The sequence below is a fragment of the Plectropomus leopardus genome, chromosome 8 (genome assembly GCF_008729295.1).
Source record: "Plectropomus leopardus isolate mb chromosome 8, YSFRI_Pleo_2.0, whole genome shotgun sequence".
NCBI lineage: Eukaryota > Metazoa > Chordata > Actinopteri > Perciformes > Serranidae > Plectropomus > Plectropomus leopardus.
In genome coordinates, this window is record NC_056470.1 from 23,955,351 (window position 1) to 23,969,676 (window position 14,326).

The following is a 14,326-nucleotide window of genomic DNA, read 5'->3' on the forward strand; positions in this document are numbered from 1 at the left end:
TTTAGTCCTTCCTGGTGACTGACAGCTCAAGAGATGGGCGTGTCCCAGAGTCACCTGCGCAGGTAAGATAAAGAAAACTTGCCACAAGCGAAACAGGTTTCTGCGTGGTTTTTATCATTCCACAGAATTCAGGTCCTACAGTAATTATGACTCATGTTAAAGCAGCAAACAAAAGCAGGTGTGACTGGCAGCCTACATTCAGACTATGTGATTTTGATGATAAACTAAGATATGGTCAACTATTTTTTTTCAACTATAATTATTCATGAAGGCAGGACAACATTTTCAAATTCATACTTATCACAGTATTTTTTTCTTCACAATAACTGACATCACAACTCAAGAAATTGTAAAAGGGAGGAAAAAAAGTCTCAACTGAAAGAAAAGAAGAAAAAAAAACATTAACAAACAAAGATCAAAAAGAAAATAGGAGGAGGAAAAAGGGAATAAAAGGAGAACTGGGTGGGGGTGATAGGACTTGTCAGGGAGTTAAACAAGATTCAAGATTCCTTTATTGTCATGGTCTTTATGGTCTGTGCAAAAATATTAAGTGCAGTCCTTTGATGTCAGGCAGCAGATGCTATTGCTTTTATTCAGTCAATATGGGGGTATTGCAACTTTCAGAGGAAAAGGGGCCTAAGAGAGCCCCCACCATTTTTTAAAATTTATTTTTATGAAGTTCAGCTGGTTTATCCAGCCAATTTTCATTTACTCAAAGCACTAATTACTTGGAACAAAAAAATTGCAAACAAAATAAAACTTTTCAGCCCAGGCTTTTCACAATCCCCCTCCAATTGAAGCCCTGGGTGATCAGTCCCACTTTACACCCATTACAATGCACCTGCCACCGGTGTACCAGCTACTGTCTTTTGTTTCTTTGAAAGCAGCTGACTGACACTCATGTAGTAAGCATGTAGGTGGATTTTCAATGAATTGCTAAACTGCATGTGGTTGTCATATTTTTATCTGTTGCAGGAATTTAATTAAATGTGTCCTTTGGTTAACAGGCTTGCCCCAATTAAATCCAAACCACCTTTGCACCCAGTTATAAACACAAAGACTGCTGTTTGAATGTTTTCAGTTGGAGCGCTACAATTTAATAATTAACCTCCATCCCAGGCAGCAGGTCAGTTAATCTGTATTATTATCTGCAGCACTTTATGGAGCACAACCAGCCATGGTAACTGTCCTTTGCTGTGAGCAGTTATAAAAATGCAAAAAATGTCACGGATGTTTTTTTTGTTTGTTTTTTTAATGTGCCAAAAGGAACATACTCTCAAACTCTGCAGCTCAGCACCTTGTTTTATGGCCTAAAGCCAATCCTTAGTGACAAAACCTACCTGCAGACAGTGGGTTAACTCGTTTGTGTGATTTACACCTTGAATTTGCATTATGATATTTTATGTCAGCCTAATAAAAGTTATGAAAAGATGAATTTTTAGTTGCTGAACTTATATCTTCCAGAATTGTATCTATGGTAATTAATGATTTACTTCCTTAGTAATCCTGCCAAGCAGGTCTGTCAAGCAAGTCTGTTAACGTCAGAGTACTAGAGTTTAGTTAATATCGCAGTCGTTTGGTGCACTGTGAAGCTTACCTTTGACCTCTTGGACATAAAATGTCATCACTACATCATTTTATCCTATTAGACATTGTGGGAGATTTTGTGATGATTAGCTTGTGAATGATTGACTTTTGACCAAAAACTCGTTTTATGAGGTCAGAGTGGCCCAGACCTTTGACCAAGTTCTAATCAGTGTATCTTTAAGTTCAAGTGGACGTTTGTGCCAAATTTGAAGAAATTCCCTCAAGGTGTAGTGACATCAGGTTCACAAGACTGAGATATATGAGGTCACAGTGACCTTTAAAAACTAAAATCTAATTAGCTCATTGCTGAGTCTAAGTTGACATTTGTGCCAAATCAAAAGAAATCCCTCAAGCCTTTTTGGGATATTGTGCACATGAAAACAGGTCAGATGGAGGGACGGATAACCCCAAAACATAAAGTCTCTGGCTGTCACCAAGCAGAAAAACACATGAAGGTTGTATCACAGAGACTCTGAATGTTGGAAAAAAGCTTTTTATTAATATTAAAAGCATAACATTAAATTTTTCTTCTTTCATTTCATCAAGACGAGTCATTTAAAAAATGATACCTAAATCTCATTATCTTTCATACAAAATGTTGTAATGCCGTGTTGAACTAATATTTGCTTAAGGGGCAGTCACGTTTGCTGGATAAAGAAGTGCATCATACCTAAAGGGCAGCAAATACAAACAAAACTGAATTTACACTTTTTAGGAGGTAGTATGTGTGCACATAATAATAATGGAGCTCCTGTACTAAAGGCAATAGTATTACTACATGATCACACGAATAATCTGCAGAATGGTTGAGAATGCATCAGTGCAAGCCACTTCATCTTTCTGCCTGTTTCACTCTTACACTGAAATTCCAAGGTACAGTTTTGGCGTAACGTCTTTGCTTCAGCAAACCAGTATGAAAATTTGCATGCTGTGATGATCTGCAGTCATAAACCTTTTCACCTGTCCTGTTACAACACTTTCAAATATTGAATGCTACCATGCATAAAATAAGGTTAGTTTGCAAACAGATTTTACTAGTGGTCAGCATATTTGCATAAAGTAGATAAGACAGGTGCTCACTATGGCTTCAGTCACGAAAGCAAAATAAAGAACCTCTTTGAGACTAAATGCTGAAAACGGGATGGAGTATTTACCTATCTTTAATATGCAAATGAGCGCATTTGTCACATGCTGGTACCAGTATAAAATAGTTCATACGGAGTGATTGGCCCTGAGGTGCTCACAATGATACACCAGCTCGCGTGTCTCATGTATCATGTTTGCAGCACAACAAAAGCCTGTCCTCATCAGACACGTGAAACTTGAGATTAAAGTTTCTCTGCTCACCATGGCAACTCGTGGAGAGGCTCGTGCTCTTGTACAGTTCCTGGCCCAGCCATGTTGGCTGCCAGTGGCAACTTGAGCCTGCTCTGAGTCTTATCTGACGTTTTTTTCACTGACGATGTGACACTCGGCCCTTGCATTTTCTCCTCTTGTGTCTGAGGCAGCAGTGTTTGCAGTCTTTGGGATAGCTGCCGTGCAAGCCATACTGACAGCACTTTAGGCAGGAGTCTGGGCCAGCAGTGGCACCAGAATTTTCCAGTTTTTGTCTGTCTTCTCATACCTCCAAGCTCCTGTATCAAACCACTGAAATCCTTTGGTAAGCAGTACCGGGGGATGCCTCTGAAGGCCTTTGGGATGTCCCTAGTGTGGCAAAGGCCCTGAAAGTAAACAAGGGCCACTCCTTGACATTTGCCCACCTGCAGCGCCCCCTCTAGGCAAGCCAGAGCAGCTGTAAACACTGGTGCTATTACTGTGGAGGGCTCTCTATGGGCATGCCAATTTTTATCATCATATAATTTAAAACTATCTCTTGTCCTTGAAGCTTTCTGTTTTTTGCATTTACCCACTTTTCGTCCATTTAGGTTCATATCTTCTTCCATCTCTACTCTCATTTTTTCATGTCTCACCTCTGCTTTGTTATAATCTTCCACTTGTCTCTCAGTCTTATCACTGCTTGCCCTCTCCTCCCTCTGCTTTTCATAGACCCTGTTAGCTTCGGGACTCCAAACAATCAGCACTTTTCCTTGTGCCTTACGCACTGTTTCCCACTGCCCGTACAGCCAGGGAAGTGGACCCAGGTCTGCCACTCCAGTCCCAGTCTGTGTTTGTGAGCTTTGGGCCCACAAAGCCATGTGCACTACAGCATTTAGCTCTCCCTGCAGGATTGAGGCTAATGCACACATGGCAGAGACATGAGCTGACTGCTCTGATGAGCCCACCAGCAACACTGGCTCCTGGATACAGAGCCAACCTGGAGATACAGGAAAACACAAGAGAAAAAAAAGGTTTATTATTTGTTAACTGAATTTTATTTCTTTCTTTAAGTGAATGCTTAGCACCGCAAAGAACCATTTGTGTAACAATTACTCACCCTGTGTTACACTGAATTCTTCCTTTCCGAAGGGGAACTTAACGAAAAGCTAAACTTCTATCTATGCCCTTTTCAAAGCCAGACTTTATTGACAATAACAGTTATTTTAACTGCTGCCTTGATCAGTTAGTTTGTGTTATTGTGGGGTTTTTTTGTATTTTAAAGGGTTATTTCACCAAAGTCACACAAAAACACTAACTAACTGATCCAGGCCGTAGCGTGCCAGCAGCTCCCGAGATCATCAAGATAAAATGACAGTTTTTTTTAACGGAGTCTGGCTTTGAAAAGAAGATTGATAAGTTTCACTTTCTGTTTAGTCCCTGTCAGAAAGGGATTGGGGAAGTACTGGCATACGACTAAATAAATTAGATTGGATTATACCGCACAAGTCGTGTGAGTGTGTAGACAGATATTTCATAGACTTTATGTTTTGTTAAATGCAGTTGCCTATGACTTTAATTTGTCAAGAAATTTCTCAGTTTTTTAATTATATGTTCACCAGAGGCATGAGCGAAACATACATATTCCTGTACTTATAAAAATGGTAATTTGGGTGATGAAATTTTCCTTTAAGACAGAAAATTTAGCATAGATGTTATTGGGCACAAATTAAACAAACCAGTTGAAGCAATAGAATAATGACATTAAAATGATTTCCAATCTGAAAACGGAGACGTGACTCAAAGGCACAGAGGCAATTGAACCAACCTGTAGCTCCACTCCTGGTGAGACGGTGAATGAAAACTCCCAGTAAAGCAACAATAACCACAAATATTAAAGCTGCCACAGCATACATGCCACATCGGTTGTGCGTGTCTGTAGAAACAGAAAAGGTTTCTTTGTTTACTTTGTAGGAGTCGTGTGCATGCATGTATACTGTGTATCTTGAGTAAACTCACAGTCTGGGCACAGAATTCTTCCACCAAGAAGAGCAGGATCTGACTGCCACACCTGCAGAAAAGCAGATTGAAAAAGTGAGAAGGGAAAAAGGGTAACACATTATGTCCAAAAACACCTTTCTCGGGGATGCACTTCACCTTCACGCACGGCTTCTCAGCAAGAGAGTGAAGAGGCACATTCATCCTCATGATAGTCGTATTTCCTGACTGTGAAATGAAGAGAGTCACATATTCACAAAAGTTTTCTCTCTCTTTTGGCTCTTTCTATTACACAAACACAAACGCATGCTTACCATTGTCACTGAATGGACCTGCCCAATGAGTGTACATTCGCTCTTATTAAGGACACAGAGCTGAGCTGAGAACTTTGCAGGAACAACAGAGGTGAAATGCAAAAACACACTCTGCTTGCCAGGTTCGATATACACCTCCCATGAAGACATATCTGTGATGGACAAGGACAGAGACAGTCAAGGGAGGGAAAAAGATAGATACTTAAAGAGTTCTTTCAGTTTCTTGAGAAGCACTCTATGAAATGTAATAATTATTATTTGTATTATTATTAATATTATCTATCATGTTATTATTATATATTATATTATTTTTTTATTACTGTTCGACTTACCAGGCTGGAATCGGCAAGAGATATTATGGCTGCCTTGTAGAGAAAACTGCAAAAATGAAATACAGATATGTGAATCTGCAGCTAAAATGTAAACATCTGGTCACGTTTCAATGCATGCACACTAGGCCAGTTCTCACCTGTACACACATCTGAGGGTGTTTGTCCACTCCTGATGTGTAATACCGCTGTTGAGAAGACACAGTGGGTGTTTAGGAAAGCTGTCATAATGTCAGTAATCTATTACCAACGTTACTAGCAGTTCTGTCATACTTACCGCTTCGGTTACAAACTCCGTCCTCTCCAACGTGGTGTTGAGCACAGGTATGCAGAGGTGTTCGTTCAGCCTCCAGCAGAGGGAGGCAGAGATCTTCAGGTCACTGGCAGGACACTCCAAACTCAACATCAAATATGACTCAAACAGTTCGACATCAGAGGAGGGCCAAACATCGCTGAAATCTGTAGAGGCAACGTGGACATGGATGTTTAAAACTCTATGACAAGTGCCTGACTGTACCAAGGCAGTAATCATAATATACTGGGGGCAATACAACCCCTCCAGTATTCAAATATGCTTAATTTATTGCTAAATTTGCTGATAAAATATTTTGCTAAAAATGCCACTAATTGCATCAAGGTTAAACAAACTTTTTTTTTGTAAAAATGAGGTGATTTGAAAGTGCTAATCAATCTACCACAATCAGTCACAAAGATAGTTCCTACATAAACCTGCCGCCAACAGCCCTGTAGATTATCTTGAGTAACTGGGTCATTATTTCTGGAAAGAGACATTGCTGTTGAGTTTATTAAATGTTTCTTTTGTCTCTTGAGCACCACAAGCTAAGTGCCATCTAGTTCCATTATATTTGAGAGTCGGCAGACATCTCCACGGCCGATATCTCAAACACTCGACAACTCACACAAAAACAATGATAAATAAAGGACTACAAGTACAAGGAATAACATGTATTTTTGATTTTAAGCTGAACTGTTACTTTAACTCCTCAATAAAAAAATGTGCATGAACCAAATATTTTGGAGGAATGTCAGTACAAAAACTGCTCAAACAACAGCCTCATCACTTAAATAACCAAGGTAGTAGTCCAAAAGAAAGTGACATTTTTATGCCTCTGTGCCTACAGTAGTTGTGGCTGGAGGCATTATGTTCCCTGGCTGTCCGTACGTACGTCCTGTTCCCACGAAACGCAATATCTCAAGAACACCTTAAGAATAGTTCTTCAAATTTGGCAAAAAGGGTGACTAAAGGATGTACTGATTAGAACTTAGTGGTCAAAGGTAAAGGTCAATATGACCTCACAAAACATGTTTTGGCCATAATTCAAGAATTTATATGCTGATTATGACACAATTTCACACCAATGTCTACTAAGATAAAATGATGAAGTGATGACATTTTTTATCCAAAAGGTCAAAGATCAGCTTCACTGTAACATCAAAACCCATCATGCAAAATCTTATCTCAGGAACAGAGGAGCAGACATTTGGTCAGATACCAAAGTGGAAACACTAATGTTAAAAGCAGATTGTATGCTGCTGTGAACCAGTCAAGTACAACCACAACCACAAACCACAAAGCAGAAATTAAGGTTTAATGTATGGTAGTATTCATAGGTGGCTGCTGTATTGCATTACATTGTATACAGAAGGTGTCTCTATTTACAGTGTTTACTACAAAAGCTTCTTTACTTCTCATACGTGTTGCCACAAAATAAGAGCATGTGTGCCCATAAGTAATTACAATTTCCTCTCATCTAGCTGGCTTTGCTCTCTTCCTAATGTTTTTTTCAAATATGAAATCTATGAAAACACAAAATGGACACATTGGACACAAAACATGAAGAGTATACCCAACAAACAGGATCTAAATCTGGTCCAGCGAAAGTCTGTCAGGAACCACTCAACTGATGAAGGGAATTACCCTGATTTGTATTTCTGAATCATGAGGCAGTCAGAAATATAAAAACAGTGGCAAAATAACAAAAAATTCCCTCCAAGAGGTTTTTATTTTCAGTCTCACTCTGACACGAATCATCCGTCACACTCACCTGTAAGGGTGTCGTTTTCAAACAGGCATTTTTCATGTCGCTTGGAATCTTCACGGGTGTAATACGCCTGTCAATGAAAACAAGACGTTTACAGGCATGAAAAGAATAATAATAGTAATAGTAATTTTGCCTGTGTGAAAAAATAGTATGGAGCTGAAAGTACCTGCACACACACACAGGGCAGCAAGTAAGGGATGTTAAGAACAGCTGATCGAGACTGAGATGGATCAATCTGAAAAGAACAAACAAATAAATACGTTATGAAAAAAAAGAATTGCGACCTCATGTTTGTATGCCTCAAATTACTGTTGTTGCAACAAAGCTGCACATTCTACAATGCACACATCTTCAACTTTGCAGCCAGGAAGATTCAAACAATCACCAAAGTTTTAAGGCGGACACCCGAGATTAGTGTCACCAACTCAGTTTCCGAACAAATATCTCCCCTTCTGTTCCTGAGTAATGATGTAGAATAACATCCAGAAAAGTGTTTTTGTTCATTATTATGACGTCACGGGGCATATACATGTTTTGTGAGAACACAGTGACCTTTGACCACCAAATTCTAATCAGTTCATTCTTATCTCCAAGAGGATGTTTGTGCCAGATTTGAGAAGGTCTTCTTAAAATAAAGTTCTCACAGGAAAAAGACGGAGGCAAACTCATAGTGTAGATAAAGTCTGAACACTAGTTAATGCTCCCATGAAAGTTTATTCGATTACCTCCACACCTGTGACGTTAGCCCTTCTTCAGGCATGCTAATGCCCAAAATGTCACACGTTTTGAGGTAATTGAATACTTTCATTAGAGCTTTTACTAATGTGCGGACTTCATCTATTCTTTGATATCTGTTTTTGCTTTGTCCAGCATCTAGTCTTGATCACTTCTGGATGTGCGGCGCTGCTTGAACTTTTCTCCTTAAACTCAGTGACCATGACCTTTGACCTGCAAAATCTTAACAAGTCATCCTTGACTCAAAGCGGGCGTTTGTGCCAAAATTGAAGAAATTCCTTCAAGGCGTTCCTGAGATATCGTATTCACAAGAATGGGACAGACAGATGAACAACCTTAAAAACAATTCATGCGCCCATGGCTATTGTGAAGGAATAAAAACAATCTTTCTTACTTTCTTTAGTGCGTACAAACAAAATTGCACATATGCAGATCAATGTACCTGTGATACTTACAGTAATTCTGTTGGGGAAAGTTGCCTTGCAGAATCCTGCAGTTTTTTTGTAACACCATCTGGTGTAGACTTTGTCTCCAGGCTCCACGGTGACAGAGATGGATTTAGTAGACTGGTTCACAGACAGATCAAATCTTGGTATGGGATCTAAGTCACAAAAAAAACCCAAAAAATAGACGATAATATCAACACAACTCACACAGGTCAAAACATACAGAAGGGTGATGCACTGAAGGAAAAACTGAAGTGAAACTAAAGTTGTCAAACATAAAAAACATAGATGGTCTGGGTTAGGGCTGCAACTGATGACTATTTTCACTGTCAATTGTAATTATATTTAAATACAACTGCAGAAGAAGTTGTGAAAAGGCACAAAATACAACTGAATACAAAAGCAAACGACAATAAGGTCCCGAAGAAAAACAATGAACATAACAGAAAAAAACTGCAACACAACAGAGGATGAAGTCATTCAAAGTGTCACACTCAAATCAGTCGTGCGCCAACTAGAAGAGGAGGGTCTTTAGCAGCAACGTAAAGGTTTCTGTAGTTTGAGAAGTTTTTATTTGAAGCTGTTTTAGAGTTTAGGGCAGCCACCAAAAGGCTCTGATGCCGCTATCCGTTAACCTCAGTGCTCAAAGTGGAGTATGAGGATACAAGAGTTATCCAGATAAGGAGGCTCCTGGTCGATTAATTTGTCGATTATTTTCTCGATTAATCGATTACTTTGGTTTATAAAATGTCAGAAAAAGGTGCCAGAGATGATCTCCAGTGTCATGTTTTGTCACATGGGTAGAAATTGTATTGAGTTTACAACCCATAGAGTAAAGAAGCCAGAAAATATTCACATTTAAGAAAGTGGAATCAGAGAATTTTGACTTTGTTTTGTTAAAATAAATGACTCAAACTGATTATTAAATTTTAAAATTAGACGCCAATTAATTTAATAGTTGACAACTAATTGATTAATCATTGCAGCTCTAATTTGGGCAAACTTGTTGAGCGTCCTGCAAGTCAAAGTCTTTCTGATACATTTATGCTCTTATCTGAGTGTTTCTTTTTCTCCCAGGGTAACAATGTCCGCATTCACAGGGCTCACTTAATGTTTTGATGAGTATATAAAAATGATGAATTAGGAAGAAAGCATGAAAAAAGCAAAAGGAAGATCAATTGTAGCAAAGGGAGAAAGTCAAACCAAAGAGGTAATGTATGAATCAGATGTCAGAAATCCTTCATGCACTACCTGGCACCGTGTAAGTGACACGGCAGCTGGAGGATGTCGTGCTGTAGGTCACAGAAACAACTGTTTTTGCTTTAGCCTCAATACAATCATGAACCAGCTCCCACTGTAAAAAAAGACACAAATATACAAAATCAGGTTTCTCCTCATTACACCATCTTCATTCAAACTGAGTCAAAAAGCAGCAGAAGTCATCTTACCACAGCAGAACTGGCATTGCTGTACTGCTTTGTGCCACACTTGACTTGTTTTTCATATTGTTTTGTTTCATTGTAGCACTAAGAGAGAGAACAGAGAGAGACATTATACCATCGTGCTCCATCCTCTTGAACTGCTATGAACTGCAAGGCTCATGGCGACAATTTAAATGTCTACATTATGCAGCAGGTGCAAAGAAAACAGGTCAGACCGTTCTTTTTCTTTCTGTTTGTCTATTTTTGTTTCTTGTTTTGAAGGTAGGCCTAAATACTTCTGATGATGAGAGAATTTCAATCTTTGGGCATTTAGAGACATCTGGAAGAAAGCAGGGTGACAAACATTTGTCAGACATGCAACAATGACAGCTTGAGAGATGAAATCCAGACAGTCATGTGGGTATAATGGACTATGCAGCTATGATCTGACCCCTTACCTTCAGACTTTATCCACACATGGACTGTGACACATTCAGAGTAATGGCTCTTAGAGTCCTGAATTGGAACTGGGGTCAGTTTCACAGGGCAGTCTCTTTTAACAAAACCTGTGCAGACAAGAAGAAAGAATTAGTGGCACATGTAGCCTCCACATGATATGATGCCAAGAGCTTTTCATGTGATGAGATCAGTTAGAAAACATACCATTTTGATTCCTCATCTGAAGGGAGGACAAAAGATGAACAACACAAGTTTAGGAAATATCAAGCATTCACAAAACTGCACATGCATTTGCCCATTTACATGCATTTATCACTTAATTTCTTTAATAATAATAAAAATCAAATTAACTTCAGTTGGTGTTTTGGATGCAGTGAAGTATATTTACCATACTTAAATGCAAATTTGAGGTACTTTTAGTATTTTAATCTGATGTCACTTTCTACCTCACACTTCAAACAAAAACACTGATATTATTATCACACTACAAGTACTCGATAACTTTAGTTACTTTACAAATTTAGATTTTTGCACACAAACCATATGAAAATATACAAGTGCAACAGAAACAATTAGTGAATTGATTTTTTTTAAAATAAAGATTTGGCAACCAAAGTAATTTTTCATGCAAAAAAAATCATAGTTCCAGCTTCTCAAATATAAGGACATGCGGCTTGTCCTTTTTGATTTATAAAATTGTTAAATTTTTTTTGCATTTAGTACTTTTAATACTTGATTACATGTTCCTGATTGTAATTTACTTTCGAAACATTTTCAATGCACAACTATTAATGTTAACAGTATTTTCACTGTGCAGTATTTAAATAAACGATTAAAATACTTCTTCCACCACTGATTGGATGTTGTTGATGCGATAACTCTAATTTTCCTTAATTATTTCCTGTTTCATCATTGTTTTTAATGATTGTCTATTAACTCACCTGACATGTTGTGGCGCAGTCCAGCAGCAGTGGAGACACCACGGCGGCAACAAAAGCGAGCGCGGTGCCGAAACGCATTTTAAACGTCTAAAACGCATTTAGAGCAGGAATAGTTCGCAAAATAAAAGCCATCATTTGGTGGCCTCGCGAAGCCGTAGTTTCTCCACTGATCGTTGAATCTGGTTTCTGTTAACAGAAGCGAAAACTCCGTGGTCGGAGCGCAATCCTCCTGAGGAAACGACAGACATGAACACCGTCTGTCACCTCAAGAAGCTTGTTTTTCAAACTGCTGTGGTTCTTTCTATAATGACTAAACATTGAGGGCGCTTGTTAAAAAAACACGTTTGCATGTATAACCTCTGCCACCTCAGCTCCGCCTCTCAGCAAACTCCCCGACAGCGTTGAGAAAGAGCCCAGTTACACCCCTGACAGACAGTAATACTCCCACAGGAACCCACGGTGCTCGTAAGCCGAGCGGATCTAACATACTGATACGGGTTTTTTTCTCCTCACCCACCACTGTTTGTATCAGCTATCAGGAAATTATTGCGAGGGGGCACAAAAGGTCTCCCTCTTTCACAATCATTAACTCACACACAGGTACAATCCCCCATAGGGTTTTTTTTTTGGTTTGGCAGTAATTCTACAGACGCCTCTGCCCCTCAGTCATCAGTACAGTGCCCACAAATATCGCCAGTTTTATACATTTTCATGTTTTTCAACACTGAATCAAAGTAGCCCAACCCTTAACCTTTTTTGGGGGGCACTGATGAAAAGAGAAAAAGCTTTAAATTACAAGTGAAAATATACAGTAAGATGCATGAGGCCATGGCCCCACTGATACAATTAATACATTGCCATATTGATGCCATTAAAACTATTTGTCAGTAGTTTAGTAATTTTCTAAGCATAAGTATTGTTGTTTAAATTATTTTAGATGTTTACATTATTTGTGTTTTCTTTTAATAGTTATTTAATTACTTTAATTATTATTATTGTTTGTTTTAGCATACGACTTTTGTAGTGAATTGGGAAATATGGGGCATCATATTATAAAGATAGGTAGGCAGGTAGGACCAGCATGCACCTGGGTGGGCAAAATGTTTTGTTTTTTTTTAACTTTGAATGGACATTGGACTGTTTTTGCTTGAGTACATAATATGCCCATGGTGCATCAGTGGCCCTTCGATTGTTCGATTCAAGTTTGATTTTGAATTTTGCCCACAAACTGCAGCGATAGATACAACTGATACATGTTCACATTGATACAATCACTGTACTGACATATTTTTCAACTAGCCTATGTCTGCTTCCACAACAGCATGGCAGAATTCCTGAAATTCACTTATGGATTTTGATCTTAGTGTGCCACCCCAAAATTTTCAGTGCCCCCTCTGGTCACTTCTATGAAGATTTCTGGCAGTCTCACTGTTAGTGCGTAGATGGACTGGAAAGCCTGAAGAAGGACAATGACTGAAGACTGTATTTAGAGTGTGCAAATCATAGTGTGTGGGAGCAAGAGCGTAGTAGCGTATTTATATATTCATTTTCAGCATTTGTAGGGACGCATTTTAGGTCAGAGTGGTCCTTGGCCAAGAAAATTTTGAGCAACAAACACTTTGTTTCCTGCATTCTAGTAAATGTTTATGCACTAATATGCATCAATCTACAGTGGAAATTGCACAGTACTTCCTGCTTCAGTCATGCATAGTTGCTTCACCTATTTTGCATTTTATGGCAGATTGCAACGGTTTCTTTACAGTTTACATACTGCCACCACCTATTTTTACAAGGGCACTGATGCAACTATGAGACACTGTCATGTTTTCATTGATGGACACAAATGCGCACGTTCTAAATACTGAGGACATGTCATCATCCTTTCAGTCAGTATACATAACATGAACACATAAAAGACTGCAGTGGTTTAGATAAATTGACTGCTGTGGCATTACCTAAATTATCACACACAGCTGGCCTGCATTGGCGTGTGTGTGCAGAGAGAGGATACAGCAGATGATGGTAGCTATGGTTTGAACGGAAAGATTAAACAGGGCTTTGGTAGAAAGAAAAAGAACAGGTTTCCACAGCGACATTAAGTCTCCCGTTTTACATGCTTTCTGTCGAAACCACTGAGTGATGCTTATCAGTTGTTTCCACTCATGCTGAATGTTGCTCAGAGCAGGAAACAAGGCGTCTCTACTCAGAGGGGTGTCGCTGTGGCTGCAAATCTGAAGACATCAGATATTGTGATGAGTGGTTGTTCCAGTTGGGTGGGGGATCTTTACTGTGTGCGGAAAGACTGATTAAAAAAAAAAAAAAAATGGGGAGAGGAAATTCACATGAGCTACTGTAGCCACTGATAATATAAACAGTTAACTTGTGGGACTGTCATTAACATGGCAGTAAAACACCAAAACAGGTTAAACCTGAAATTGCAGTGACAGTTGATTTTTTTGGCTTTTTAAAAAAATGTAGCTTTATTTAGGAATATATTTTTTATTTGTTTAATTTGATTGTTTTTTTTTTTAAATCTGACATAATCGGGGTATGTTGTGGATAAATTCATTTTGCACAATTGGATATATATGTGCAAACAAACCAGTGTCTCAAAATCTGGGCATTTAAGATATTCTCAAAGCACACAAGTTTATCTGGCAGCTCCTGCAAAACAAAAAAATCTAGACGGGCAGATTAATGGTACATGTTCCTTTTTGTT

General features: G+C 38.7%; 1 protein-coding gene across 1 annotated transcript; it reads right to left on the reverse strand.

Moving 5' to 3' along the window:
* Positions 1-2,084: 2,084 nt before the first annotated feature.
* On the reverse strand, positions 2,085-12,099 carry LOC121946765. Its single transcript, XM_042491503.1, has 17 exons — positions 11,608-12,099; positions 10,871-10,886; positions 10,666-10,773; positions 10,444-10,547; positions 10,235-10,312; positions 10,038-10,140; positions 8,796-8,941; positions 7,772-7,840; positions 7,609-7,675; positions 5,820-6,001; positions 5,683-5,730; positions 5,546-5,591; positions 5,214-5,365; positions 5,059-5,127; positions 4,921-4,972; positions 4,730-4,837; positions 2,085-3,901 (listed from the first exon to the last, which is right to left on the reverse strand). The coding sequence occupies exons 1-17, from the start codon at positions 11,683-11,685 to the stop codon at positions 2,931-2,933; spliced, it is 2,397 nt and encodes a 798-aa protein (XP_042347437.1). The 5' UTR covers positions 11,686-12,099; the 3' UTR covers positions 2,085-2,930.
* Between the last annotated feature and the right edge of the window lie 2,227 nt (positions 12,100-14,326).

Bases quoted from the DNA above. Each gene is read 5' to 3' on its own strand.
- LOC121946765 (XM_042491503.1), bottom strand. From the start codon at position 11,685: ATGCGTTTCGGCACCGCGCTCGCTTTTGTTGCCGCCGTGGTGTCTCCA. The intron at 4,973-5,058 runs GTGAAGTGCATC...GCTTTTCTGCAG, and splicing joins CTGAGAAGCCGTGCGTGAAG to GTGTGGCAGTCAGATCCTGC. The intron at 3,902-4,729 runs GTTGGTTCAATT...CTGTATCTCCAG, and splicing joins CACCAGGAGTGGAGCTACAG to GTTGGCTCTGTATCCAGGAG.